Here is a 27,974-nt window from a genome sequence, read left to right on the forward strand (position 1 = left end):
GGACATCCGCCTTCAGACACTGGCCACCCCTGTCAGACAGACACCCACCGCCCCCATCAGACAGACATTGGCCATCCTGGTCAGATAGACACTCGCCTTCCCTGTCAGACAGACCCAGACATCCCCCTTCAGGCACGGGCTGCCCCCGTCAGACACCCGCCTCCCTCATCAGACGGACGCCCACTGCCCCATCCATGATCAGGCGCCCGTCCGCTGGTCCGAACACAAAGCACAGAAACTCCCTGGTTAGGGTGGTTTTGAAGAACCGGTTTATTCATACATTACACCAAATCATAAGCAATTTATGGGCGTCAAACTCTGACTGGAAAAAATGAACTGATAGGATGTTTTCCAGAAAATGTACTGTGCTCACAAATAAGACGAATCTGACCTGTTCAATTAATAGAAATGAAGGAAGAGCTCCACAAATCTAAAGGGGAACGGCAGCAACAGTGCCACCCTCGGAGCACCTGCTCGCACAAACACAGGCAGAACCAGGGGCCACGAGCGCTGGGGGCCTTCCAGCAGCCCGAGTCCCAGTCCGCCATGCACCGGGGCAAGGCTTTGCAGCCGCTGTGAGTTTATCAGCACTTCTGGACACCGTGGGCATGTCTCAAATCCACGACCTGCTGGGGGTCAGGGACACTGCAGGAAGAACGAGCGCCAACGTCCAGGTCTTCTTTGCATGTCCGCTGACCTTCTGTGGAAGCAGTCATAAAAAACAAAGCACCATCGACCACACTTCACGAACAACTCACTTTAGCCTAAGCTTTTGCAAACATATTACAGAAGAGAAGATATAATACATTTAATGAAAAAGAATTGCTGGCATCACTTTCCCCCCACAATATTACATAAAAATGGACAACACATTAAATAAACATTCTGTTATTAATCATTAAATATATTAATACCAAAAATCATGTATAAATTAGGAAATAAATGTACAAACTATTTCACAAAGTGCTTTTTAAAATATATACACAACATTCAAGAAATTCTTAATGTAAGACATTTCAGATTGAAGTTTTGGGATAAGTTCAAGTGTCCTTTTCTTTCAAAAAGTATTAATACAGCACTTAAAAAAACCACACACACACATAAAAGGCATATTCGCAGATTGGCAAGGAATAAAAATAAAACTACTTTCACAGTTATTTAAAATGTTTAACATTTTCAATGGGGAATTTTAGTCCCCGATTGAGATTTGCAAATTAGTTCTATGAAAACTACCAAGAAAGAACAGAACAAAAGCAAGGGAGACACCTCCCTAAATGAAATTGCTAATGTCTGTGTCATATAGCAATTAAGAACTCTCATTTCATTAATTTAATATAGATATGTATTTTTAAGCCCTTACCAGTGTCAAGAGTTTTTAAAACCCATATGCCTCTAAGATAAACACTCCCATCCCAGCGTATGTGTGATTCTGTCCCCACAGAAGAGGGGAAAATATCCTAGAATAGGACTGGTACTTGTCTGGGGCAATCTTTAATCTGCAGCTCGGTTCTTCATCTGTAAAATGGGAACAATAATTGCCCCCATATTTCCCAGTGTGGACTGTCAGGATTCATTCAAGCAACAAAACAAAACAAAACAAAACAAAACAAAAACAACATAAAACACCTCGTAAACTGTAAACCATTCAACAACTCTGGATAAAGAACTACTTAGACTTTTAAACCATTTCTGAAACTTAACAATTTAAAAAATCATCTTCAGTAGACCTGATATATCAAGAATTGGATATTTAAAAAATTTTCTTAGTTGTTAGAAGTACGTCAGCATTTATCCAAGGATGTTTTAAAAGTATTCATGTGGGTATTACTGTTCAGGTAAAAGTTGACAGAATGTCTGTATTTTCTAATTTGTGAAATACACGGTTTTTCCTTTGACTACACTTTCCCAAGTGAGCTATCTTTAATGTTTGTGTAGAATTTAAATGGGATTTAATGTCCTAGGAATGTAAAATTTACTCAAATTTCCCCATATAAAACCTTTCCTTTTTGTTAGGAAGAACACAGTAAAATTTGTGGGGTTCTTTTTAAAAATAAGATCTGAATTTCAGATATCTCTAAAAGAAAAGGAACGCTTGCTTGGAGATCTGAACAAGTAGGTCCTGGAAGAAATAATATAAAACAAACAACTTGCCAACTGTTTGGAAACTCTGGTATAAATATTTTAAGTTACCAATGTAGAACTGGGCATATCAAACATCCAAATCCCAGAAATGGCCGTCAGATAAACAAGGGCCAACACCACTCACTTCAGAGAACTGCCCCCTCTTTCCTTCCCTGGGTTAGGCTAATTGTACGTTTATTTAGAATATACTCGTTGATCCCTCTTTACTTTTTAGTACAAAGACAGAGGACATTGTGGATAAACACAACTGGCGAGAGACACAGGCGATGTGTGAGCTCTGGGAAAGACAGCCTCTCCGAATGAAGCACTGTGTAACAGAAACCGACCCACAACATAGAAGATGCCCTCCCTCCCATCGAGGCACAGGAAGAGGCTGCCATCCAGGGGCTGTGGCATGTGTCCAGCTGTGGTGTAGCCAGTGAAAGACAAGTTTACAACCCACATTGTGACAAGTGCGTGAGAAGAGTCAGACCTGAGGCCCATTTCTGTGAACACATGGACTATGGCATCTTGTGGCTGTGTCCCATTCCTGGGCACAGAGTACTCTGATGACAAGAGGACCCCTAAAGCTAGCTAGAAACATCGAGGAGGGGGACAAAAAAGAGACAAGCTCCCACCATATGGACACACAATACTATGCACAGCACCAAACATGTCACACCATCGAAGCGCCGTCTCTCGCCAGCGGTGCGTGCTTGGCACTGTACCCAGCATGAAATGTGCACGCTTCACATGCAGACGCTGTGTGGGGTGGAAGGGCAACCAAGAGGTCACGGTTCATCAGAACTGCCATCAGCCCGACCATCCCTGGAGGGATATGCCACTGCGAGGCTCTAAGAAGAGCGCTTGTCCCTTACTGCTGGTAATTCCCATACTGGCCCTGCAGGAGACCAAACACAGGTTATACTTCCCCAGTCACGAGTAAAAGTATCAGACAGACCCTGCCCCCAAACCCAGGAGTATGAGGAGCAAGCAAGCAAATAGCCCTCTGCCTGGAACTATGATGCAGGCGGTCCCTGGCATTCTGAAGGCCATCCGTCCACGCCTGTGGCTAATGACTGAGATCAGAAGGTCAGGGAGGCCCCTTCCCAGCTCCCCCAGTAAGGTCCTCCAAGGGGTCGGCAGCAGGGCTGGACGCAAACTTGGGCTGGGACCCTGAGGTCAGAGCCACTTGGCCAGCCAGGTCTGACCCAGGTGAGAGTATGTGCAGAGCTAATTTCTAAAAGCCTCACAGGCTCAGAGAATTAACATTCTGGAAGGGAGGCTGGCAGCCAATTCGTTCACACATCATTCCGAGTGACCACGAGAGAAAGCCTCGTCGTGTCTCCACAGACACGATGGGTCTTGCCTGCTCATAGCCGTACGGCCGCTGCTGCTGGGCGGACGGGCCCGTCTGGGACGCTCTGTAGCTTCCATACTGCTGCCCTTGTCCTTGCTGGTAGCCGGAGTACTGCGAGGCGGCTCCCTGGGCAGGCCCTAGGGACACACGCGGGCACCGTGAGCACAACCCGCCGCGCTCCCCAGCCCACCGCGAGTGTCTGAAGCACCACCCCGTTCCTCCTCAGTCTGCAAGCCGCAGCACGAGAGCAGCGAGCGCGTGAGCAAGGCTGCCTGCGGGTCCTGTGCGGCCCAGGCTTGCGGGCTGCTGTCCAGCAACCTGCGCCGGCTTCCGTGTCCGCCACGGGGTTGCTGCAAACCCGCAGGTCAAGTGTCACAGCAGCTGCGGCTCGCATGCTAGAGGGAGGCGGTGGGTGCTCCCGTGGAAACTAAAGTGAAGCCTTTAGAAAGAACTGATAAAGGCCAAATAATTTTCAAAAAATGCTATTTAATGAGTCGTGGTTGCAACGGGTCGAATAAGAATCTTAAACTATGGCTCTCCTTCCTCCCATGTACCACCATCCCCCATGAGTGCAGTAAGACACCTCATGTGGGGGCCCAGCCTGCCCCTTTTACTTTTCAAAAGCCCCCCCCCCCCCCGGTGGTCCCGAGGTGCGAAGGTGGAGCCGCCACCTTGGACGAGCTCCCGCAGAGGGCCGCACGGCTGATGGAAGGAACGGGGCCAGCTCTGCCTGGGCGAGCAAATGGAGGCTTATGTTTACATTAAACTAAGATGTTTCGGGTATAGACACATAGCTATTGTACGAACACTCCCGGAACTCTTTTGACAGACTAATCACTCATTCAAGTCTCAAGGACGGCTTCTACCGTGTACTCCGAATGCTAACCGTTTGCCAGGCCATCGCGTGGTGGCAACACTAGGCAGCATCTGGAAGCGCAAACCCGGCACCTTGGGTTCTGGAGAGCACAGCCCACATGCATTTTGGGAGCGGGTTAGGACTCGGGAAGAACCTCGTGTGGTCGGGGCTCTTGGCAGACACGACCTGCAGGCCAGAGGCAGGGGCTGCACTGTTTTGGGTGGACCTGCCCGGGGGGACGAGGCCCACAGAGGACCGGGCAGGTGTGCGGCTGCTATCCTGGCAGGACGGCCCTCAGGGAGACTGAGCCCACACTCCGCTCATCTGCAGTGGACGGGGCTCTCCCCTTGTTGCTGCTGTATCTCGAAAAGCCCCCTCTGTCCACTTCTCTGTCCAACGGGCCTGGAGAACAATGCTTGTTGGTGGGCTCCATGGCCGTCTGTGAAGGCCTGTTGGCCCCTTGGCACTGTAGGGAATCCTCATGGGGTGAACAAAAGCCGGAGAGCGCTTCTGGAAGCTGCTGCCGGACTAACGCATATGTGGACCATCTCAGGTGACCGTGTGGGAGTGGCTCAGAAAACGCCCACCTGCACCCGGCTCTTGGTCCCTAACGCTGTTCTCCCGTCAGAGGACCCAGAGCTCCTGCGAGACATGCTGCTTCTAGGGCTATAGAGCACAGAGAGTATCGTGGTCCCAGAGAATAAGAAGATGCTCAAAAATGAAAGGATGGGAGCATGGCAAAGGGACTGGAAGAGCTCCAGCTCCCAGGAGGCAAAGCTGGACAAGCTGAACCAAACAGAGAAATCTGGAATAGAACCCAATGTGTAAAATTAATATCCATAAGTATATATTAATAAATGATTAATAACTAATCATTAATTAATTACTCTGCCTTAGAGAAAAATTCCAAATTGTCTATGTAGACAATTTCCACTTGAGTGTGGGCTGGACTCAGTGGCTTGCTTCCAAAGATTAGGAAAGGGAGAGAAAGAAGGGACAACTTGATGGTGGGGGGACCAGTGACCAGGGTCAACATCAGGGGCAAGTCGGGATGTTGATGTGGGATGAGAACATGCCCCTCATGTGGTCTTTCCAAAGCCTACAGCCCAGTCTCATCCTGAGAAAAACCTCTGACAAGCCCGACCTGAGGATGTCCTACAAAGCACCTGCACAGTCTTGCTCACGACCGCCAAGGTCCAGAGGACACGGATTTCCCAGATGCGGTCCCAGCCCAGAGGAGCCTAAGGAGACATGACACTAAATGTCATGCGGGAATCCCAGGTGGGGCCTGGGACTGAAAAGGACTCTCAGGGAACACGAGTGAGATCTGAATAAACTGTGAGTTCAGTCCACAGCACTGTACCGGTGTTAGTTTCTGAGTTGTGACGATTGCACTGTGGTTGGACGAGGCGAACAGCAGGGGAGCTCTGTGCCATCCACACAGCTTGGCTGGCAATCTAAAACTCTTCCAAAGTAAGTGTACTAAGCGTCCACTGAGTGAACGGCGGCGTGGCCATGTGTGGGGCCTGTGCGGGAAGGCGCCTCCCCCTTACCGTAGCCTTGCTGCTGCCCGGGGTAGCTCTGCTGGTTGGGGTACTGCTGCTGGTACCCCGCCTGCTGCTGGGCTGCACCCTGCTGGTACCCCGTCTGCTGCTGGCTGTACTGAGAGTTTCCTGTGGAGGGAAGGAGACACACGGTGTGTTTCTGGAGACGGAGGCGGCTCCTCCCACCACTCACAACGTGGACCCCTTGGGAAACCCCGGGACCAACTCAGTTGCTCAGTATCTTCTCTTTTCTGCAACACTTCGAATATGAATATATAGTCAAAATGAAAGTTAATACAATTTAAGGCTAATACAAGTGTTTTGGGTAGAACTGTGTCCCCCAAAAAGGTATGTTGAAGTCCACACCCCATGTACCCTGTGCACGTGGTCTCATCTGGAACAGGGTCTTTGCAGATGCAAATAGTTAAGAGCACATTGTACTGGACTAGAATGAGCCCTAATCCAATGACTGGTGTCCTGATAAGAAGAGGGACATTTGGACACAGACACGGGGAGAAGGCCACATGACAACTGACGCCGAGAGTGAAGTCACGTGCCTACGAGCCAAGGACACCAGGACCGCTGGAGCTGCCGGAAGCTGGGAGGGGGCTCTGGGGCAGACTGTCCGTCTGAGCCCCTGGAAGGACCAACCCTGCTGACTCCTGGATCTCGGACCTCTGGTCTCCAGAGTGATTTTTGCTGCGCTCAGCACCCGTCTGCCTCACCTCGCCCCACAGTCCTACACACCAGTTCAGCGTGAAGCAGGCCCGAAGCAGCGACTTCGAAGGAAGCACGTTTCAGCCTCTGATCAACTATGGTTTTGCTTGTGAAAAGAACACAGTAGACAGCTAACAACACATCACTGAAAACGGAGCTAACAGGCAGAGTGCAGTGTGGTAGAGGGAACGGAGACACCCTCAGAGTCCTGGACTGGGAAACAGGACAGACCAGTGACCCCCCGTGTGTTCTATACGCGCACCCCTCTTGGTGTTTACTCCTATGGATTTATTCCATCCACAGGCCAGTAGGTCAAGTGGTAAGAAATACCATCTCATGAGTAAGGAAAACGTTAGCTGCAGTGTCTGGAACATGACAGCAGGCTACCGTGCGGCCCAAGCAGGTGACAAGTACCCTGTGTACCTCCCTTACCACCACGAGATGAGCACTACTGCGCGCCCATTGTCCAGATGGGGGACTGAGGCGCACCGCCCGTCCGCGCAGGAGCCAGCACTCAAACCCACGATCCAGCAGCCCGGGATGGTCCCAGCACGTCCAGAAGGGGCCAGTTCCGTGGCTGACGGACACGCTGAGGTAAGCAGTAGCTACCAGGACGCTCCTTGGAGACCACTTACTCTAAGTTCATGTGTTCACACAGCTCAGACTCCGAAGTTTCAGGACACCCTCATTCTGGTGGCAAACATGTAAGCCAGGGTACGCGGTTCCAGCTCAGGCCTGTCCCGGGTTTTTCCTTCGACATTAGGAAACCAGTGCCACAAAGGATTTTTTTTTTAAAGGCAGGTATCCACCCCTATATATTTTAAAAGTTTAAGTAATTTCTACACCCAACATGGGGCTTGAAGTTGTGGCTCCGAGATCAAGAGCCACACGTTCCACTGACTGAGCTGGTCAGGTGTCCCCAAAATGCTTTAATTCTTATTTTCAAAAATCGAGCCAGCCAGCATCCATGCCCAAAGGCTCATTTTGGAAGAAAGCTTACAGTAAGAAACATGGTTGAGGAGAGCAGTGAGGGCATCGCCACGTAATTACTGAGAGTTAGGGCAGTACTAACGACCATTCTCAAGTCTTCCTACAAAGTCTTCCTGACGCAGGTCTCAAGAGCTGTCCTTTTAGATGCAGTGTGGGTATTAACTTCCACTCACGGTTTTCAAAACACCTTTACGAAAAGACCAATTTAAGTCTAGTTTCATTTTCTTTTGAATAGGGCTTGGTTCTTCAACCGTGCCAAGTACACTGCCTTTAATTTGTAGGAAGTTCGGTCCCAAATCTGTGAAAGACCCAGTTCTCCCGCAGGAGGGGCGTGGAGGGGACCAGGGGCCTTCACTCGCCTGCAACACCTCACAGCGGACTAACAGCCAACCCAGAAACGACACAGCAGCCCCCTTATCTGTGCGGATCCATCGCAGACCCCGTGGCTGCCCGCAGCCGGGGCAGAGCCACAGTCTGCACACACCGCGTGCTCCCCTCCACACGCCGCACCCGCGGTCAGGTGTCAGTGATGCACCGGGCACAGCGAGGGAGTGTCCGTAACCGATGACACGAGACAGCTGTCCCGATGTGAGGCGATCAGAGTGGTGTGAATGTGGCCTCTGGCTCTGAAAACACTTTCTTGTCCTGTGCTCACTCTCCTGTGACGATGGGATGGAGTGATGTGAGCGACGCGGGCGGAGACGCAGCGGAAGAGTGCACCTGACCTTCTGGCCGTGCGTCAGGGGGACCCCGTCACGGAGACCGCAGGAAGTGAGACTGTGGATGCAGGAGGGGACTATTATAGTCGGCTATTTTTTTCTTTTAAATCAAAACATGTCCCAGGGGTGCCTGGGTGGCTCAGTTGGTTAAGCGTCTGCCTTCCGCTGAGGTCATGTTCAGCGGATCGAGTCCCGTGTTGGGCTCCCTGTTCAGCGGGGAGTCTGCTTCTCCCTCTGCCTCTGCCTGCTGCTCTCCCTGCTCATGCTTTCTCTTTCTCTATCAAATAAATAAAATAAAACGACAATAACAAAAAAGAAAACAAAACAAAAAAAACCCCAACCAGATCCTGGAGACATAGTTTCTAAGTAGCAGCCTTGCTGTGAGCTGTGAAGGCTTGCGCCCTCCACGGGGACTTGAACTGCAGCCACAAGGAGCGCAAGTGCGCGAGCGCTCGGACTCTAGCGCTGACCCTGCAGGCCCACCGCATCTCCGCAGTTGCTCCCCGCCCTGAGAGGCCCTGAGCTCTGAGGGCTCCTTCCTCCCAGCCCTTCCTTCCAGGCAGCGCGGACCCTGGTGCATGGCACGTATCTCAGTCGACAAGTGTGGCGGAGACGTGGCGGGGTTCTCCAGGCTTCAGGGTTCGGTCAGTCTGAGTATTCTCAGCTTTACAGCCCCTTTCACTCTTTATGTGGAAATCGATAAAGGAGTTCACTCACATGCACCTGGCTGGCTGCGGCCTGGCACACAGTAGGTGTGCAACAAATGTTAGTGGGGATGCCTCTGAGAACCATAGCTCTGCTCCCACGCACCACAGAAAACCTTCCCTTCGCTGGAGTCAAACCCAGTAGAAAGGGGGCCGCTTGAGGAACGTGGACACAAAACAGCCACCGGGAACCAGCGACCCATCAGCTCACTGACGCACTCGATAGAAACTACTTCTCAAAATAAGCTGTGCCCCAGGGACACCCGCTGGCCGATCCCGGAGGAGCCACTGTCCCTGCTGTTCTGAATGTCCACCCACAGGTGGCGCACCGGTCTCCATGGGGCAAGGCCCAGGGGACACCTGAGACGACAGCGCTGTGACCACGGGGCTCGATGGCGTGGACGGGTCTGGACGGCAGCAAGGTCAGGCTACTTTGACTTTCAGTAACGGCCGGTAAGTTTAGTATTTTTAAATTTAACTTCTGCACAGGCAGATGCGTTCGTGTGACTGAGAAATGTCAAAGTGAATGCAGCCCCCCTTCAAGGGGTTCAGGGAAGAAGGCCGTCTCCAGCCCTGCCAGGTCCCCAGCCCCGTCCTTCCCCCCACCACAGCCACTCCTATTGGTGTCCTGGGTATCTTTCCAGAGTCTGTTAGGGGGTGCACGTGCAAACAGGTATGGTCTTACACAGAAGGTGGAATCCCTGACACCCTGGTCCTCGGCACCTGGCCTGAGCACACGGCACAAGCCAGGAGAATCTGCCACAGCAGCCCACCGGAGCTCTGCTTCTTTTCACAGACATGGTGCCCGGTTGGCGTGTCATGGTGGACACAGGCTCTGTCTGGTCTTTGCTGCTGCAAACCTCACAGCGACCAAGTGCAACAGGACGCCCAAGCTTCCATGGAGTGCTCGGCAGGGCCCCTGATGGCACCTGTGTCTGCCTGATTCAGCTGGCCCCTCATCCCCTTATCCTGCCCAGCTTGGCCTACCACGCACCCTGGCCCCTTCTCAGCAGCGGCCCTCTGTGTGCCAGCGCCCTCTCGTTCTGGGGGACCACACAGGGCTCCTGTGAGATGCCACCTCCCGTGAGAACCCCAGCACCAGACACCTATGCTCCACAAGGCTCCACATCCAGCTGTGGGATCAATGTAATTACCGGAAAGATCTTTATTTCGGCTTCGATCCACCTTCTCGTTGTTTCCACTTGACGCCCTCCATCTCCGTGGGGCCACAGGCCACTACGCACATCCGTCTTCTCAAAGCACACCATCCGCCTCTCACACAAGAGCGGGCAAGGCCGCCCACTGTGGGGTGAGCTGTCCTTGTAGCACAAGTACGCGGAGTCCCAGGTAGGGGTCCAATTAACAAGACGGAACAAAATGCTTCCAGATTCAGGAGGAAACCATGCCATCTGCCACCCTTGCCTTAGAAAAGGTTACTAAGCTTTTTAGCAAACTTTCCATCAATTACGGAAGGTAAGAACACGTAACCCAAAAATGAAGGTATGAAAATGTGCACATCGAAGTTAAGAGGCTGAGCGGCACACCCCGACCTTGTCTGGGGGAATCGTTTCTGCCTCGGACCCTCCCTTGGTGGAAGCAGTGCTGACTGGCGGTAAGCAGAGCCTCCCCGGCCCCGAGCACTGGCATCCCCGGAGGCAGAGGGAGGGCAGGGCTGACAGAGGAGTGCTTGCAGGGAGAAGCTCCACAGGCCCCAGGGCAGGGCACCTCCTCGGGCAGGCTGACACCCGAGCACGCCAAAGGCTACGTTTACACATCGAATTGTTTTAAAATGGCCTAAACACACAGGTTTTCAGCCAAGTAGGGCCCCCTGCTTGGTGAACCCGGCTACACGTCACCAGCAGCTACTAGCTCGAGGTGGCGGTCAGTGCCTGCAGCCGTGGGCCGCCGGGCCGGAGCTGGGCTGCCGAGCGCGCTCCCCCAGCGGGAGCGGAGATGACAAGCAGCCTGGGTCTGACTGGAAAAAAACAGTATGTGGGGCAACTGTGTGGATGAGGGAAGGGCCAAGGTGGTCACAGGTGGGATCGCTGACGAGTTCACTGTGGTTGTTAACAGAACGCAAGACCAGGGGCAGTTGTGGTGACAGAGAAGGGTTCCGGAAAGCGCTACCTGTTCGCCACGAATGGCCAACACTTAACCAGTTCCTAAAAATAAGGAACATCGAGTTACTCTTAAATAATTTTATTTTGAGATGGGATGTTTTGGTTCTCTCGTTCTACATCCATCATCAGGTTTCAAATCCAGCCAGGGGTGATAGCCAGGTCACTGCACCGGCTTTGGGAATAGGAGGGGCCAACGCGGGCAGCCGTGGAGGTTGGAGTGAAGACCTGCCTGGCTGGGTGACTGCACCAGGCACAGGCCATCTCGGGGTCTCGGAGCCAGACTGCGCGGGACAAGAACGCTGGGTCTGAGCCATGTCAGCGATGGCACCCACTGCGGGGAAACACTGGTAACTGACCCCTGCACAGCCTTCTTGGCAATTATCCTGTAGTCTCCACATGTCCTGTGATCCCCTAACATTGTAACTAAAACACAAAACTGCGTAGAAAACCATATGGCAGTTCTTCAAATAATTAAACACAGAACACTGTAAGAGCCATGATTCCACTTCTGGGTATAAAGGCAAAGGGAAAAGCAGGGACGTGAAGAGAGGTTTGCACACCCACGTTCACAGAAGCAGTATTCACAGCAGCCGAGAGAGAGAAGCGACCCGACAGTGTCCGTCAACACTCGAACGGACGAGCAAACTCATCCACACAACAGATTCCGGCTGGGAAAGGGCCTCTGACACCTGCCACCACACACATGAACCTGAGGACGTCACGCTCCGCGAGACAGGCCAGTCGGGTGACAGATACGGAAAGGAGCTAGGGTCATCATGTGCAGAGACAGAGAGTGGCGAGCTGGGCGCCAGGGGCAGGAAACGGGGAGCCCGTGTCTGACGGGGGCAGAAAATCAGCCTGGGAAGAGGAGGTTCTGGAGACGGACGGTGGGGACGGCTGCAGACCGAGGCGAATGTGCTTCGTGCCACCCGACTGCACACTCGGAAATGGTTCAGGTGGTAAATTTTGTTATATTTTAAAAAGCCACCAAAAACACCGGGGTTCACAAGCTGCCCATTTCGTGTTTATTGTGTTTCCTTCCCCAGGGGCCCTGCTACCAACCCTGACACTGTCCCCGCTTCGGACGCCTGGACCAGGAAGCCTGGGCTAAGCCCACTGTGTCCCGCTGTCCTGGGACTTCATGGTTTTCTCTTCTCTTGGGGTCTCCCAAGGGCAGGGGGAAGTACCTTCACTCTCTGGGGGCCCCGCCTGAGAAGCGAATGTGCGGATTTCTTCCCAGTTGTGTGTGTGCCGACCTCACGTTGGAGGCTGGATGTCGGCACGGGCGGGAGCATTTGCAGCAGGGAAATGGGCGCGTGCTAGTCACTGGGTTTTTGTTGATAAAGCCGGCTTCTTTCATCACCGCCTCACCCCACCTCTGCCGGACAGCCCCTAGGGCAGCACCACTGCGGAGCGCCGGAGTGGAGGTGGGGGCTGCTGCAGGCTTTACCTGGCCAGCACGTGTCTGAAGAAATGCCCAGCCGAACCCAAGGGGCACTCCCTGCACAGGCACTGCCCGGCCGGCTCAGGAGGGGCGTGGGGTGCCTGAAACTCCCCGACCGAGTCTGTAACTCCGGACGGCGTTCAACACAGCTCACAGGCCCCAAGCTAGTCAGCCGAGCCAGATGGTGGAGTTTGGGCCCCTGTGACCCCAACACGGCCAGTCCAGCCCCTTGCAGCCACCCGCGTCGTGGACGGGGACGCCGTGTGTGGCCTGCATTAGCAGCCTCTCTGTACGCCGGGCCTCCCAGAGCCCTGCACCCCCACTGTGGGTGTGTGTGACGCCGAGCCGTGGGCGCAGCGAGCCCCGGAGCTCCTTACCGCCTTCGTAGTAGTGCTGTGTAGACTCCTCAAAGGACCGGTCGTAGCTCTGCTCCGTGTAGGACGACTGCTGGTAGGCGTAGTCACCGTGTCCTGCGGGCAAAGAGACCACAGGCAGTCAGCAGACGCCCACACAGCCGTGAACTGAACGGGCAACGCTATCAGCTCAGGAGCGTCCAGAGCGGGACCTGGATCCGTTTTCCCCCAACTGAGCCCACGAAGGGGCTTCCTACGGCTTCCCGGCCTCCGAGTCTTCAAGACGCAAACCGCCACCCTACTTGTGGGGTGAGCGTGAGGAGTCCGTCTGGCACAGTTTATGAAGAGGAGAGGGTATATTCAGTGCCCGACACGTGACAAGCTCCGGGGGCACTGCTGTCCCACTGCCGGCTCCTGGGGGGCTCCCTTGGGGGGTGTCGTGCACCCTCAGGAGGCCTTTGTCACTGTTCCGTGGGGTGCCCTGTGCTGGCCTCAGCCACCCGCCCCACCACACAGGTGCTCCCTGTCCGGTGTCGTCCTCCTCCCCAAATCCCACCCACCCTCTAGGACCACTTTATTTTATTTTTTTAAAGATTTTATTTATTTATGTGACAGAGAGACAGCCAGCGAGAGAGGGAACACAAGCAGGGGGAGTGGGAGAGGAAGAAGCAGGCTCCCAGCGGAGGAGCCCGATGTGGGACTCGATCCCGAAACGCCGGGATCACGCCCTGAGCCGAAGGCAGACGCTTAACGACTGCGCTACCCAGGCACCCCTCTAGGACCACTTTAAACGCCATGTCCACAAATCCCGAGACTATTTGAAAATGACTGAAAGGTGAGCACGGAATGGAAATCACCTGCAGAGACTACCTGGGCAGCAGAAACTAAAGCCGGCTCAGATGCCACCTTCCTGAAGGCATCTCACCGTGACACTTGGGTCCCTCTTCTCAAACTCTTTAATACAGCTACTCATCCAGACGTAACCCCTACTGCCTTTTGGGAAGGGGGACGAGGAGCCTCAAGTATGTGAGTAGCTGTGGCCTGAGCCGGAAGCTTCTCTCGGCAGAGACTGTTCTGGGCGCACTGCCAGACCAGCCCTCACCGTCCTCCCCAAACACACTCAGACGAGGGGGCTCTGGGTCTGAATGGGAATGTGCAGAGAGCAGCGGTCAGGAGCCTCCGTGAGCCCCCGTGCTGCCCAACAGCGTGGGCGTGGGCCTCACCGTCAGGGTAGTACTGCTGGCTCATGGGCTCCGAGGCAGCCTGGCTGTGGCCATACTGCTCGCCGCCGTAGTACTCCTCCTGGCCCAGGTACTGCTGGGACGACCCTGGGGGCGGACAGTGCACGTGCGACGTTAACTCAGGACATTCTTCTGCTCAGGAGAACCCCCTCGACGGGCCCCCCCGGCCACCTGGGAATTCTCCCCCACGTCCACCCCAGGTACCCCGGACCTGGTACTTACGAACACGACTGCCCCAGCCGCTGCTTCGGATGCTGCGCCCGACTCCGACCCCCAGCAGCGGCTCAAGCCTGGTCTGCCTCCAGGAGCAGCACTGGCTTTCAACCTTCTATGTTCTGCAAGCCCCACACGGCTCCAGACCCCCAACCTCCTCGCTCCATACTAAGGAACGTGCAAAGCCTTGCACCCTCCAGCTTCGCGGGGAGAAAGATGTGGCGCGAGCATTACCTTGTTGGGAGGGCCGGTAGGGCGCCATGGGCCGCTGCCCCATCATGCTGCTGCCCTGGCCGCTCTGGCCCATCATGGCAATGGACGGCTGGCCCTGGTAGTGCTGGCTCCCGCCCTGTGCCGAGCTGTAGTGGGACGAGGCTGCCTGCTGGTGCATCATGGACACTGGGCGACACGACAGACCCGAATAACCCCGAGAAGCTCCCAAGGCGGGCACCCTCACCCTTCACCCCAGACCCCAACCACCCTTCTCCCTGACCGAGACTTCGGCTCTGGGCCCCCTCCAAGCACAGGAAAACACGAGTCGTGTCCTCCTGAATCCCCAAGGCTGGTCCCAGAGGACCCAGGCCTGTGCCCGCCCCTGAGACTTGGGCCTCTAAGGCTCCTGGCTGGAGGCCTCTGCCCCTGGCCAGTCCAGTCGTGCCGCCCCTGCTCAGAACCCGCTACAGCAGGACTATCCAACGGGATGGGATGAGAACCATGTCAAAAAATAGAACCAAACAGGTGAAATCTATTTTAGTAATGTTTTATTTGACTCAATATATCAAAAATATCCTCATTTTCAGTATATAGTTGATAGTAAAAATAAACGAAGCAGATACTGCCTGTTTTCCCTTTTCGTATTAAGCCTTTGAACTCCAGCGCCTGACACTCTGGGACGTCTTGAGCTGGGCCTGCTGCTGCTCAGTGCTCAGTGCCCCATGCCCAGCCTGCGAGGACCCGTGGCCCAGCTTCTGCAGCCCTGCACCCTGCCTACACTGCCCCCATCCCCTGTGAGCCTGACTCTACCCCCTGGCAGGGATGTCGCCTGAAGCTGCCACGGGGAACAGCGGAAAGCCCCACCACAAAGCCAGACCCCAGGGTCCCCCGCCACTTGGGAAGCCCCAGGACCCTGTGCACAGCCTGCACACCTTCTGCAGGGCCCCAGGGCCCGTGCTGGGCTTGGGAAGGAGTCCCGGGGGCCGGGGGGGGGGTGCCCCAGGGCCGAGCAGGGAGGTACCTGGGTTGGACTGCATGTTGATGTTGGCCCGGGACACGTAGTTGCCGATGGCGCCCTGGCCCTGCAGGGGCACGCTCTGCGAGGCGGGTCCCGAGTGGCTGTAGCCCGGCCCCGAGCCGTGGCCGCTGCCTGACATACTCATGGAGGTGGTGGGCAGCGTGCTCTGTGCGGTCTGCTGCATGGACACATGGTTCGGACCTGCCAGGAGCACAGGGAGGGCCTGAAACCCACGGAAGACGGCCTCTGATGGCAGGCCTGGCCTTGCTGCTAGACACCCCGCGTCCCTTCACGTGATCATGCGGGGGGAGGCTAACGCATGTCAACAGCGCCACAATGAAGTAAATGATTAAGTGATGAATAAAGAAACCAGCGTGCACGCCAAGGAGAGGACGCGGCCGTTCGTTATCACCACGATGGCTCCCAGAGACTACCGATAGATAGTTCTCGCTCCACAGATAACCTTTCTGTTCTTGTTTAAAAAATCCAGTGGAACCCCACACATCCATTTGAGGTGGCCATAATTCGACAGCGTCAAAGCAGAGTAGAGGGTGTGAAGTGCTTTTCCCTTTGCACATGACCCCCCGCGCTCAGGCGTCCAGGCACAGCAGCCGCCCAGCAGCCAGGACCTCAGGGAGGAGAGAGGTCCCACACTTAGCTCTGCAGGGCATGGGGTACCCTGCTGAGACAGCCAGTCACCTGGAAGCCTGAGTGCGTGACGCTGCTGCCAGGAACCAGCCCCAACCCCGAAGTGCTCAGGGCTACTCACCGTTGCCGATCTGGCCCTGCATGAGGGAGGACGGGGGCAGGCCCGTGCCCATGGCATCGCTGAGACTGCCCTGGGCATGCAGGCCCTGGCTGGAGCCACTCTGGGACAGTGCTCCGGGTCCCAGGCTCATGTTCTGGGTTGGCGGCTGCAGGCAACAGGGAGGTAACAGGGAGGAGGGTTAACCACCTGAAGCCCCCCAGGGATTTGGCGGCTCCTGAGATCTACCTTTGTGTTTCATGGCCACCTGGCAAATGCCTATAACCTCCTGTTGTTCTCACACTTGATCAGACGACTGTGAGGGACTAGGTCCAAACATCTCAGGCCACGGAGAGGAAACACCAAGCGTTCTTGTGTGAACACTGAAAACTCACATGAATAATAAGCTTATCGACACCTGGAGATTCAAAGATGGGCCTTCTTACCGGGCGTACAGGGAACCACCTCACCCGCCCACCAGACCCCATCTACCTCATCTTACTCCACACCCCTGCCCCTCCCCCTTGGCCTCAGCTGGCCAAGATTCTGTGTGTCCCTCATCCATACCACCCCACGCCCTAGGGCCTTTGCACAGACTGCCCTGTGCCTTAGCATTGGCACTCCCGTTGCTCCTCCTCTGTGTGTGCCCTGCCTGCTACAAGCCCAACTCTGATCAGGATGTAGAGGGTGACGGGACTGAGTGACCTGTGCACCCTCACCTCCCAGATCCAGACCAAACAGCAGCTCCGAAGCTTCGGTCACACATGGTGCCTAGACCCGGCCAAGGAAATAAAGTTCCCAGCAGGACCCACTGGTATCTCCAGCGTGAGGAATCGCAATTTCACAGGCCAATCAAGTTGGTTTAAAGTTTTTATCAGCAGAACGCTTCCTGGACTTATGATGTCACCTTCCAGGGGACTACGGGGCATCGAGAGATAAGCCATTCCCGGTGACAGGTTTGTCCTGGAACCTCCCAGCCCATCACGGTCAACAGGGGCCAGGCCCTCTTGAGGCTGCGCCCCCTGTTCACCACGCAGGAGGCAGCCGCCGCTGGACCTTGCCTTCAAGCAACAACTTGATTTGGGGAAATAGGTTTTAAAAAGTTCGAAAATAAAACATTTATCCTGACGCTTAAAGTGTTCCCTGCACGGGGGGCTTTTATAGCTTTGCTGCTAAGTCGGAGCAGCGTACGTTCCTGGGTCACCACCGCTCAGACTGCTCCAGAGGGCTCACGACAAAGAGCGAGAAGCCCCGTGCCACTTCCTGTTCTCCCGAGACCCGCCTCCCACCATTTCTTGTCTGGCTCCTCGGTGTCAGCTCCCTTTGCTAAAGACACCCATGTCACAACTCTGTCTGACCGGCCTCCCGCCCCCTTTCCACACTGCCGTCTGTCACTTGGTTATTCCAGGTGACGCACTCAGCCGTCCGCTCCCGGCGCCGGCAGCGTGAGGCCGTGCCGGACTGCGCTGGGCAAGGGTGGGGCCCGCCGCCCCCCATCTGTGGGCACTCACGGCGGGGAGCAGGGACTGCATGTTCTGGTTGGAGTCCGCGATCGTGGCCAGGTAGACCAGGTTCCGGTGCAGGATCTGCTGGTACCTGCAGGTCAGGGGCACGCGGTGAGGCAGAGGGCCCGGCGGGCCAATCCGACGCAGCGTCCGCAGCGCAGCCTTGCCTTGCAGCCAAGCCCCGGGGGAAGCGGACCCCCGACAACGCCCAGGGACGGGGCAGGCAAGAGTGCTCTGTGGTCCAGGGCAGGGCAGGGCAGGGCACGGGGTCCAGCCTGGGTCCTGAATGGGATCCTGTCTGATGATAAGATGCCGAAAGACCCCAAGGCGCTGGCCAAGGGGGAGGTGTCAGCAGGTCTGTTCCGAGAATGCGAGTGGGGGGGAGGGGGGCAGGAGTCACGAGGAGGCACAAGACAGACTGAGGGAGACACAGAACAGATGCCAGAGAACAAGGCCTCCTCCATCTGACCCTGACCAGACCAGGCGGACTCGATAACGCTGCACCCGTGAAGAGGCTCCCCAAACAAGCCAGGGGGACATGGGGAAGCTCAATTGAACACAGGAAAGTCCCCAGGCACGTGGCAGCTGCTGACACGCGTCACACCTCTGGGGGGCTTGGACACTGGCTCGTGCACCCACTCTGTGTCCAGCCCCGGGTGTCACGTGAGGTCCTACCCGGAAGGGCTCACCGTCCAGGTGTGTCCACAGGCAGCCCCCTCTCCTCCCACACTTCCAGCTCCTCCAAACTTCCTCCCCCTCTTTGGGGAGCCATGCCTGAGGGTGACCTCCACAGCGCGACAGCCACTTACTGGGTGCACTCAGCCGTCTTGCCCTTGCTCTGGTAGTCCAGGATACACTGTATCAGGTGGTGGTTCTCATCCAGCATCTGAAGGGGAAGCAGACGTGAACACGGACACAGATGTGGCTGCGGCGCCGGGCTGGAGGGTTACAACGGGGCGCCCGCTGGAGTCGCTCCATTAGGTGCGCGATGGGAACCATCCCCAGAGTGGTGTTCCATACAGAGAACCGGAACTCGTCCACATCACCGTGGCCAGCAGGACCAAACACGTCCCACATCCTTGTGCTAAGCATGGCCTTCCACGTGCCAGGGTCCGTCCCCCCACAAACCCGGGGGCACGTTCCAGGTTCTCTCACGCGGCAGAGGAAAACCCACAGGCCACAGGACTCCCCATTGTCTAGGACCCTTGACCACAGTGCACCTGCCCAGCGAGGGCGGGCCCAGAGTCAACATGAGGCATGATGGAACGGAGTTCCCGTCTGGAGATCCCCACGTCATGGCCACACAAGCAGTCCCTCCTGAGAGAGGCCGCTCACAGCCCCGCAGAACATCACAAAGACCTGTAAGAGCAGCTCTTCAGGGCGGCCACTTGGGGGGCAGCACCTGGGATGGCCTGGGGAGAGCCAGGAGGAGGTGCGGGAAGAAGCACAAGAGGGAGGAAGGCCTCATGGGAGCAGGGGAGGGGGTAAGACCGGGCAGCCACAGCCAGCCCACCCTGCCGGCCCGGGGCCTGGTGGGCATTCAGGACGGCGAGGTGGGTGCAGTGTAAACCATCGTCCACCCGGCTGTGACGAAAGACTCGGCTCTTTCACCACCTGCGCAGGTACCAGCTTCTGCCCTCGGTAAGGAGGGGCACTGGGCCCAAGGCAAACGCTGCTTTCCACAAAGATGTCTTCATTTGGAAACTTGTGCCAATGGAAAAATCTATGCCTTTGCCCTCAACGAATTGTGCCTGGTCACCGAGGTGCAGGTTCTTCCGGGCAGGCTCAGCGCTGCAGGCCCTGAGCGAGAGCTGCTGGCCGCCAGCCGGAGGGGTGCCTACCCTTCCTCCCTGGGCGCCGTGAGCCCCTCACTACACCCCGGCCTCAGAGCCCTGCTCCTACAGAGCTTGCGGCCCAAACCCGTCCGCAAGAGGGGAGACCACGGCGCAGAGGGCCTGGCCCCACCGTGCTGTGAGGCCTAGCGCAGCCTGAGGCCCTGCGAGCGACGACCCCTCCTCCCCCGCCCCGGCCTCTACAACCCAGAGGTCGGTCTCTCTTGCTCTAAGTTAGAGCTCGGTCCTCTCCCCCACTGTGGAGAGCGTACCCACAGTTCAGTGACTGAGGGGCCTGCCCATTTGGGAGAACCGGAGGGTGGCACTGTGGGCCCAGCGGCCACCTGTGGGCAGGTTCAGGGCTGACTGAACACACCAGGAAACGGCACTCTGACCATTTGCACGTTAAGACTCACGAAAGACCTTCCTTTCCCTCTGAAAGCACCCGTGGCTTTGGCTCCCCTGACAGTAATTCCCGGGCAGGAATTCTCTCCCAAGGACACACGCCACAAACCTGAAATGTTTTATGCTCGGGATGCTCATTTCAGCATCAGTCTTAACACTCGAACACCGGGGGGAGTTAAATGGTCAACAACAGTGTCACACAAACTGCGGCAGAACCAGCCAGCGTAAACATTCTTATGGTTTTTATAAGCGCGAGGTTCTATAATGTTCTGCTTTAAGGATGAGAAGATGAAAAAGCAAGGGACAGAGCACTATCTCCATCAAGTTAAAAACACTCAGGAAAAAAGGCCAGGCCAAGGTGGGTGAAAGATGGTGGACCGGATGCCCTGACCTCTAAACCCTGGCGACCCCGGTGAGTAAGGGACAAAACAGGGCTGTGAACAGAAGAGCAGGCTGAGACTGCAGTGCCAGCAGCAGGGTTCTAGAACTGGAGGGCAGCAAACAAGTGAGAAGTGAATAAGCAGACCAGACCCCAGGGCGCCAGTTGTGAGACAGCCACACTGGGAACCCAGAGGCTGGCAGGAGGCAGATAAGAAGGTGTGAGGAAGGGCCAGGGTACTGAAGGCCAGAGAGCACCCCCAGTAACGCCACAGACCAACCGCAAGCATGTGGTCCCCACCGCGGGCCAGGCCCTCAAGAAGAGTGCTCCTGGGAAGTCTGCCATCTAGACAAGCCGAGGCCACAGAGGGTTCACCTGGGGGAGATGAAGGCCATGACAGAAACAAACTTACAAAAACAAGAAGAAAGAAACGCGCAAGTATTATTAATAACCCCAAAGAGCAAAAAAGATTGTGTCAATTAATAAAAGACACCATTAAACACAACAGAAATAGAACAAAACAGAGCTCTGGGGTATTTCTATACTGTCCAGAACAAAAAACAATCAACAGGAGGGTTGGAGTGTAAAATTGGGGAAAACTCCTAGAAAGCAGAGTAAAAAGAGTAAAATAGAAAACAGAAAAGATGATAAAATTAAAAAAACAATCCAAGTGACAAAAAACAATTCTTCCTGGACTTCCAGAAAGAAAACATAAGAAGAAAAATCATCCAAAAATTGTTCAGTGTGCTTTCTTGGAACTGAAGGATGTGAATTTCCAGATTAGAACATTCTCCAGCTTGCCAAAAACATCGAGGACAAAGAGAGATCCTAACAAAGAATGGACTGAGAAACCATGGCATTGAGCTTCTCCACATATGCCAGAAGTTGACAAATGGTGGAGGAGCAATAGCCTGATCCTGAGGGGAGGCTTCCTGAGGAGACATGACCAATCCCAAGCAAGACTTTCTGAGGAGGGATGACCAGATCCCAAGGGGAAGCCTCCTGAGGAGAGATGACTGATCCCTAGGGGGGAAGCCTTCCTGAGGAGAAATGACTGATCCTGAGGGGAGGATTCCTGTGGAGACATGACTGATCCTGAGCAAGACTTTCTGAGGAGAGAGGACCGATCCCGAGGGGAGACTTCCTGAGGAGACAGGACCAATTCCGAACAAGATTTTCTGAGGAGAGATGAACCAGTCCAGAGGGGAGGCTTCCTGAGGACAAATGACCAATCCTGAGGTAGGCTTCCTGAGGAGCCATGACCAATCCTGAGGGGAGGCTTCCTGACGATAGATGACAAGTCCTTAGGGGAGACTTCCTGAGGAGACATGACCAATCCTGAGCAATACTTCCTGAAGAGAAATTATCTATCCTGAGGTATGTGTGTGTGTGTGTGGGGGGGGGTCTTCCCGAAGAGAGATGACCAATCCTGAGAGAGACTTTCTGAGGAGGGATGACCCAATCTCAAGGGAAGGCTTCCTCAGGAGATAGCCAATCCTGAGTGAGACTTCCTGAGGAGAAATAACTGATCCTGAGGGGAGGCTTCCTGAGGAGAGATGACCGATCCCACGGGGGGACTTCCTGAGGAGACAGGACCAATTCCGATCAAGACTTTCTGAGGAGGGATGACCCAAGAGGTTGGCAATACTATCTGGAGGGGCCAGAGGTCAACATCGAGTTGTGGCTGGTGAGTGGCGGTGAGATCCTCGTCTTAGTGTCTTTTCCCGTCTCTGAGCCTCTGGTCTTCCCACCCAAAGCCACCAGGGTGAGCCAGCCTCTGCTCCTTTTTGGATATATGCCTCCTTCACCGTGTATACAGGTGAAGCAGTTTCTTCCCTCTGGTCTCTGTTGGTCCCTTTCTGCTCTGACATCCTGGAGATTCTTCTATATTGCATATAAGATCCTACCTCATTGTTCCCGAAGCTCCTAAGTTTTCTAAGAATCCCAAGCGGGATTCACTTGGCCTCAGACCTTCTGCTGCTACAAACAGGGCCACAATGCTTGCCTCCCACAACATGCGGTGGATGAACGCACGAGGGAAGTTCCTAGGAGCAGCCTGAAGTGTCAGAGGGAAGAACCCTGGCCAACCAGATAGCTGGTTAAGCATCGCCAGGTGGCTGAACCAGCATGTGGCACTTCTGCTGCCTCTTCCCACTCCGTTCTCAGGGCAGCCACATTGCTCATGGATCAGGGCTCCCCCTCTACCCTCCTAGCACACGGGCAGCCACCAGGGAATGCATAAGAGGTCAGCAAGTGGTGTCAGACTCTACTGAGGAAAGCCAACAGGACCCAACTGCAGGATACGTGAATTAGGTGTGTGGGTTTCAAAAAAACCCAAACCCCACATGCAAAGTGTCCTTAGGAGGAGCTGGCCCCTGCCTTGTGCTCCTAGCTCTGTTTGACACATGTGTCCAGTTTCTAAAACCTCTAAGGGCACAGTAAAACATGCTTAACATTAATGCAACAGCAAACACACTTTTGTCTTCCCTAGAGCACGCCGGAGTCACTTCCGGCCTTCAGGGCTGGAAGCACTTCCAAGTGCCAGTCATAGGCAGCAAGACCACTTGGCCTCCAGGAGGAAGGAAGAGGTGTGTGTTCTTGCAAATGCACGACGTTCGCACGCGTCTTGCCCAGGCAGCAGCAGCCACCTGTTCTTCTCTGTACGACCCCGGACTTGACACGGTTACTTGCCATTTGGGACGGACCCCTCACATCCTTTTCAGAATGCCACTGATCAATTCTGGTCAAGTGTCTGCCCAAAAGGCTGAAGACCCTCCGTTAGGATGCCAAGCGCCTTCCTGTGCCAGGCCACCTCGCTTAGCCAAGAGCACAGCCTGTGAGGAGCTCACAACATCCACATTTAAACCGACGAAAGAAACCGAGGCACAGAAAGGCTAAGCCTGGGTACCTATCAGTTGAAGAATTTTATTCCAGGAAGCTCCCCTGCCCCCTGCAGCTCCATGGGGTCCCGTGCTCCCCCTCAACCCAAGGCCCTACTGTTCCCCCGCCTCCCAGCAACCTCTAGCTGAAAAGGAACAGAAACGCCCATCCAAGCTGTGCGTGCTGCACAGGAACCATGCTGGCCAAGTGGAATGGGACCGAGTTACAGGAGCCCCCTCTGCACCAACTTCTAGCACCTCTCCCTGGAGCCTTTTGACTTGTCTTGTTCACGTGGCAGGGTGAGCAGTCAGGGTGCTCACTGCAGATCAGGCGGGAAAGACTGGTCCGACCTCTTCACAGGTCCTGCAGGACTTGGGGACATCAGTGCCAGGCCCCCCCAACTCCTGCATCTGTGGGGCTGGGCATGCCAGTTCCTTGCTCACAGCCTGGGGATCCCAGGGCCACTGCCCTCCACTCCCGAGCACGCAGGGCAGGTGCTCAGGCCCTGACCCACTGGCCGGGGAAGAGGTTAGGGGCAGAGGGCCAGAGCCACAAGAATGCTGGTGTGGACCACCCATTAGTGTCACGTGGCAAAGCCCGGCTATCGCTCTCTCCGTCTCAAAGCTGCAACCACAGCTACTGTGAGGGAAACCAGTGCATGCTGGCGGAGGTGACCGCTACACTTCACTCCAATGCTTCCTCATCATCCAGGCCCGAGGGGCTCCGCGGGGCCCGGGGAGCAGGCAGGGGCAACGCTTTCTCTGTAGGCGTGCACGGCAGGAGGGCGCGTTGCCATGCTTTACAGGCACGGAGCATAGGCCTGTTCCCTTCTTGAGAACGTGCTTCCTCACGCCTCCCCCACAGGGGCTGCCTCAGGGCCTCACGGGGCAGCCCCCTCACACAAGCTGACCAACAGCACCCCAGGCCCCGGCTCCCGGCCACTCCACAGGGCTGTGCTCCCACCCACACCACCCCCTCCCGTCCCTGCGGATGGAAAGACAGGTTCGGTGCTTCCCTTGACCACGGCTCTGCTCAGTGGGGAGAAGGCTGTCAGTAACAGCTGCCTAAGACAGTGGATTAGCCAACGTGGGGCTTGGCATCCACAAGCCATTTGCAGCTGGGGGACAGGTCATTTTAAAAATGGCCAGTTTACTTTCTTTACCAAAGTAGCACCCATTCTTTAAGACAGAGAGCAAATGGCAACCACCCCCAACCTAGATGGCCATCCCTCACCTCTGTGCCCCCGATCCCCCTGCCCCTGGAGGACAGTGGGGCAGGGTGGGTTTGGTCCTGACCACCCCAGGACTCAGACCCCGGGCATAGCACCTGCCCTCCGTGGGCCTCACCTTCCTAGACCGCACTGGCAAACAGTCCAGGTGCCCAAATGTCTACCAGCTCCATCCAGCTCCCAGAGAGCCTGTCTCCCCCCTGCACAGCGAGCTGGAGGTACGGGGAGACGAGACACTGTGCCCACCCCCTAGCCAAGAAAACGATTAAGAAAACCAACACAAGCAGAAACAATAAAACTTACATTTATTAAGCAACCACCGTGTGCCAAGCAACAAGGAGGGGTCTGCATGCCAGCCAAGTCCCGGTGTGCAGGGCCCCCTCCGATGTGCCCAAGCCCAGCCACACAGTCCATGGAGATGACCGCAACCCCACCCTCCCGCACCCAGCGAGGATTCCAACCAGGAGAGCAGCCAGGGTGGGTCCCAGCCTGCAGGCCACCTAGCCAGGTACGGGCACCCCTGGAGCTTGCTGGGACACACTGCCCATCTCCGCCTCAGGGGCCGCGGCAAAGTCACATTCCCTGTGGTTCTCACAGAAGTGCAGTTCTGCCTACATCTCCCACTGCACCGAGCCGGTGTTTGGTCACTACAAGGGAAACCACGGCAGCACACAGCCCAGGTTCTCCAGATCAGGTTGGCTGTCCCCGCCCTTCCAGGTTTGGTCCCGTGACCTGCTCCATGCAGACCACCGGTGGGACCACCCTCGACTCCTTCAATCTTCCATACCCTTCTACTCAGGCCACGAGTGGGACCACCCGCAACTCCCTCGATCTTCTAGACCCTTCTTACCCTTGCATCTTGGTTTTCCTTGTCCGGAATACCCCTGCCCCACATTCCCTCTGTTATGGGTTACACTGCACTCCTCAAGACGTTTCGTTCCAGTCTTAATCCCCAGTACCTGCGAATGTTGCCGTATCTGGAGATAATGATTTTTGCAGATATGGTCAAGTTAAGGCGAGATCAGACGGAAGAAGAGTGGGCCCTAAACCCTATGACTGGCATCCTTGACAGAAGAGGGAAACGGACACAGAGGGGAACACCACGCGAACACCAAGGCGGAGATGGGGGTGATGCATCTACAGCCGGCAGCACCAGGAGCTCAGAGAAAAATATACAGCAGATCCTCCCTGAGAGCCCCAGAAAGTCACCAACCCCGCCAACACCTAAGCTTTGGACATCTGGCTTCCGGAATGTTAGAAAATAAAATTTCTGCTGTTTTAAACCACCAAGTTTCTGATGATGTTAGGGCAGCCACAGAAAATGCACATATCTGCCTTTCCCAGACACTTCTCTGACAGAACCACCGTCACCGACGCTCTAGTATGTACTGAGCACTCACCGTGCCAGGCAGTGTGCCAGGCGAGGCACACAACAAGGGATAAGTCAGTGACTCGCAAGTTCAGGAGCCCAGGCGGTGTCCACGTGCCACACTCACCACACTAGGCCAAGAGAGGATGAGGGAGAGGACGCCTGAGTGGACCGTGAAGGCTGAGCAGAAGTTTGCCAGACAAACTCCTGCTCAAATATACCCTAAGGACAAGTGGTACACTTCCTGCTCTCTGTCACTACCAAGCTAGCTCCCGAGGAACCCCTGGCTTCTCTCCACCCTCTAAGCGTGAGTGGAAGACACGCACCTCCGAGCCCTCACAGACAGCCAACAAGAGCCCTGGCTACATCTGTGCGCTGCCAACACACCGAGGCAAGTACAGGGACGCTAACCCCATCAGGTCAGGTCGGATGAACGCCTAAACCGAAGACCCATTTCCAATGGTCGGCAGGTTTCCCTCTTTCTGATCTGCTGTCTGGGAGCAGCGCTCTGACACACACACTTCTGTTTGGAGACTTTGGGGAGCGTTCATGGGGGGGAAGTGCAAAGTACACTTACAACTAAATGACTGTTAGGCCAAAGGCAGCTTCAGGAACAGTCACTGTGCTCATCACATTTGAGCTCCAAAAAGCCAGGGTGCCAGGGGACCCCCTTGGATTGCCAAAGTGTGCCTTTGAGCCGATCGCCTGACCCTCTGCCTAGCCAAGCGTTGCCGGATTAACAGTCCTGGCTCCAGAAGACCACTGTCTGGACTTGTCTCCTGGCAAAGCACCTGGCTTTGCTACCTCTCAGCTTCCTTGTCTGTAAAACAGAGATGATGGTAACTGCCACAAAGAATTAAATGAGTTAGGATCTGCAAAGCCCTTGAGCAGTGCCCAGCGTGCACAGCGCACCACTTAAGTGTTCGCTGAAAACACGTTGTACTTCTCTGTATTTCTGCCCTCCTCTAGGTCCTCTCTTTTCGGTTTCCATCTTAGTGAGATTCGTTGTCAGATACCAACGCAGCAAACGTAGTCTCCAGGCACAGAAGAGACTGAGGACAAGGTCCACAAGGTCCTGGTGGGCCATTAAGGAAGGGAGACCCTAGGTCATCAAGGTGACCCCCCTGGGGGGGAAGCTAGTGTGAACCAGGGCGAATCGCCGACCCAAGAATCCCGAGGGTGAAGAAGAAATCAGGGCAGCTACCAAAGACGTTGTGAAAATTCAAACGGGAATGGCTAATACCGATTTCCTTCTGAACTTGCCTTCTAAGGAGAAACAGAAGAAAACGTAACATCTCGACTTGAAAGCGTCAGACTCAGTGAAAGATGCCCCCGCACCCCTGTGAGCGTTATCTCGGCAGGGCCACAAGGCCAAACTTACAGGACGCGCGGAAAGGCTGTAAAGCGAATCGGTAAAGTTTCTGTTAGGTGAGGAGGCTGGCCGGGGTGTCACGCTGAAAAACAATTTGACACGCGCGCGAGGGCCGCGAAGCGCGGCCGGCAGGTCGACCCCGGGGCGCCGCGCGCTCCGGAAGGGCTCCGGGGCGGCCGACTCGGCGTCCCCCCCCCACGCCCCCGCGGGGGACTCGCGGGCCGGGGCTCCTCGGCCGGGCGGCGGGCGGGCCGGGGTCCTCCCCCCGCCGCCGCGAGCGCCCGGGCCCTCCGCCGTCGGGCCCCGCGCCGCCGGCCAGGCGGGCCCCCGGCCCGGTGCCCCCCTCCGCAGAGCGGGCGCGGGCGGCGGGGGGCCCGGCGGGGTCGCGGCCGTCGGCTGCGCCCCGGCTTTGTTCGCGCCCCGCGCCCGCCCCGCGCGCCCCGGCCCCGCGCGCCCGCCCCGGCCCACCTTCTGGATGGTTTGCTGCGTGACCTCCCCTTTGCCTCGCGGCCGGGTGGACGCGAAGGCCACCGACATGGTCGCGCGCGGGATCAGCCCGGAATCCTCGGGGCTTGTGCTCCGGCGGCGCTCGGCGGCCCCGGGCGCTCATTCTCCGCAGTCGCCGGCGGGGGGGAGGGGGGACTGG

At 55.8% G+C, this 27,974-nt stretch overlaps 1 protein-coding gene across 3 annotated transcripts; it reads right to left on the bottom strand.

Annotated features, from left to right (window-relative positions):
• Positions 1-246: 246 nt before the first annotated feature.
• Positions 247-27,948, bottom strand: SS18L1 (SS18L1 subunit of BAF chromatin remodeling complex). 3 transcript variants are annotated; one of them, XM_087853455.1, is made up of 12 exons: positions 27,797-27,947; positions 27,338-27,353; positions 18,673-18,749; positions 17,870-17,954; positions 16,383-16,527; positions 15,617-15,814; positions 14,617-14,781; positions 14,152-14,256; positions 12,953-13,045; positions 5,891-6,010; positions 3,491-3,618; positions 247-3,022 (listed from the first exon to the last, which is right to left on the bottom strand). In XM_087853455.1, exons 3-12 carry the CDS (start codon positions 18,747-18,749, stop codon positions 2,996-2,998), a joined length of 1,143 nt encoding a protein of 380 aa, XP_087709581.1. In that variant the 5' UTR covers positions 27,338-27,353; positions 27,797-27,947; the 3' UTR covers positions 247-2,995. The 3 variants fall into 3 exon arrangements, with proteins under 3 accessions (XP_087709581.1, XP_045651221.1, XP_045651229.1); XM_045795265.2 differs by lacking the exon at positions 27,338-27,353 and having other exon boundaries at positions 27,797-27,948; XM_045795273.2 differs by lacking the exons at positions 27,338-27,353; positions 27,797-27,947 and having other exon boundaries at positions 16,608-17,954; positions 18,673-18,734.
• Between the last annotated feature and the right edge of the window lie 26 nt (positions 27,949-27,974).

The sequence above is a fragment of the Ursus americanus genome, chromosome 22 (assembly GCF_024610735.1).
Source record: "Ursus americanus isolate L20-20 chromosome 22, mUrsAme1.1.p, whole genome shotgun sequence".
In the NCBI taxonomy this organism is placed as follows: domain Eukaryota; kingdom Metazoa; phylum Chordata; class Mammalia; order Carnivora; family Ursidae; genus Ursus; species Ursus americanus.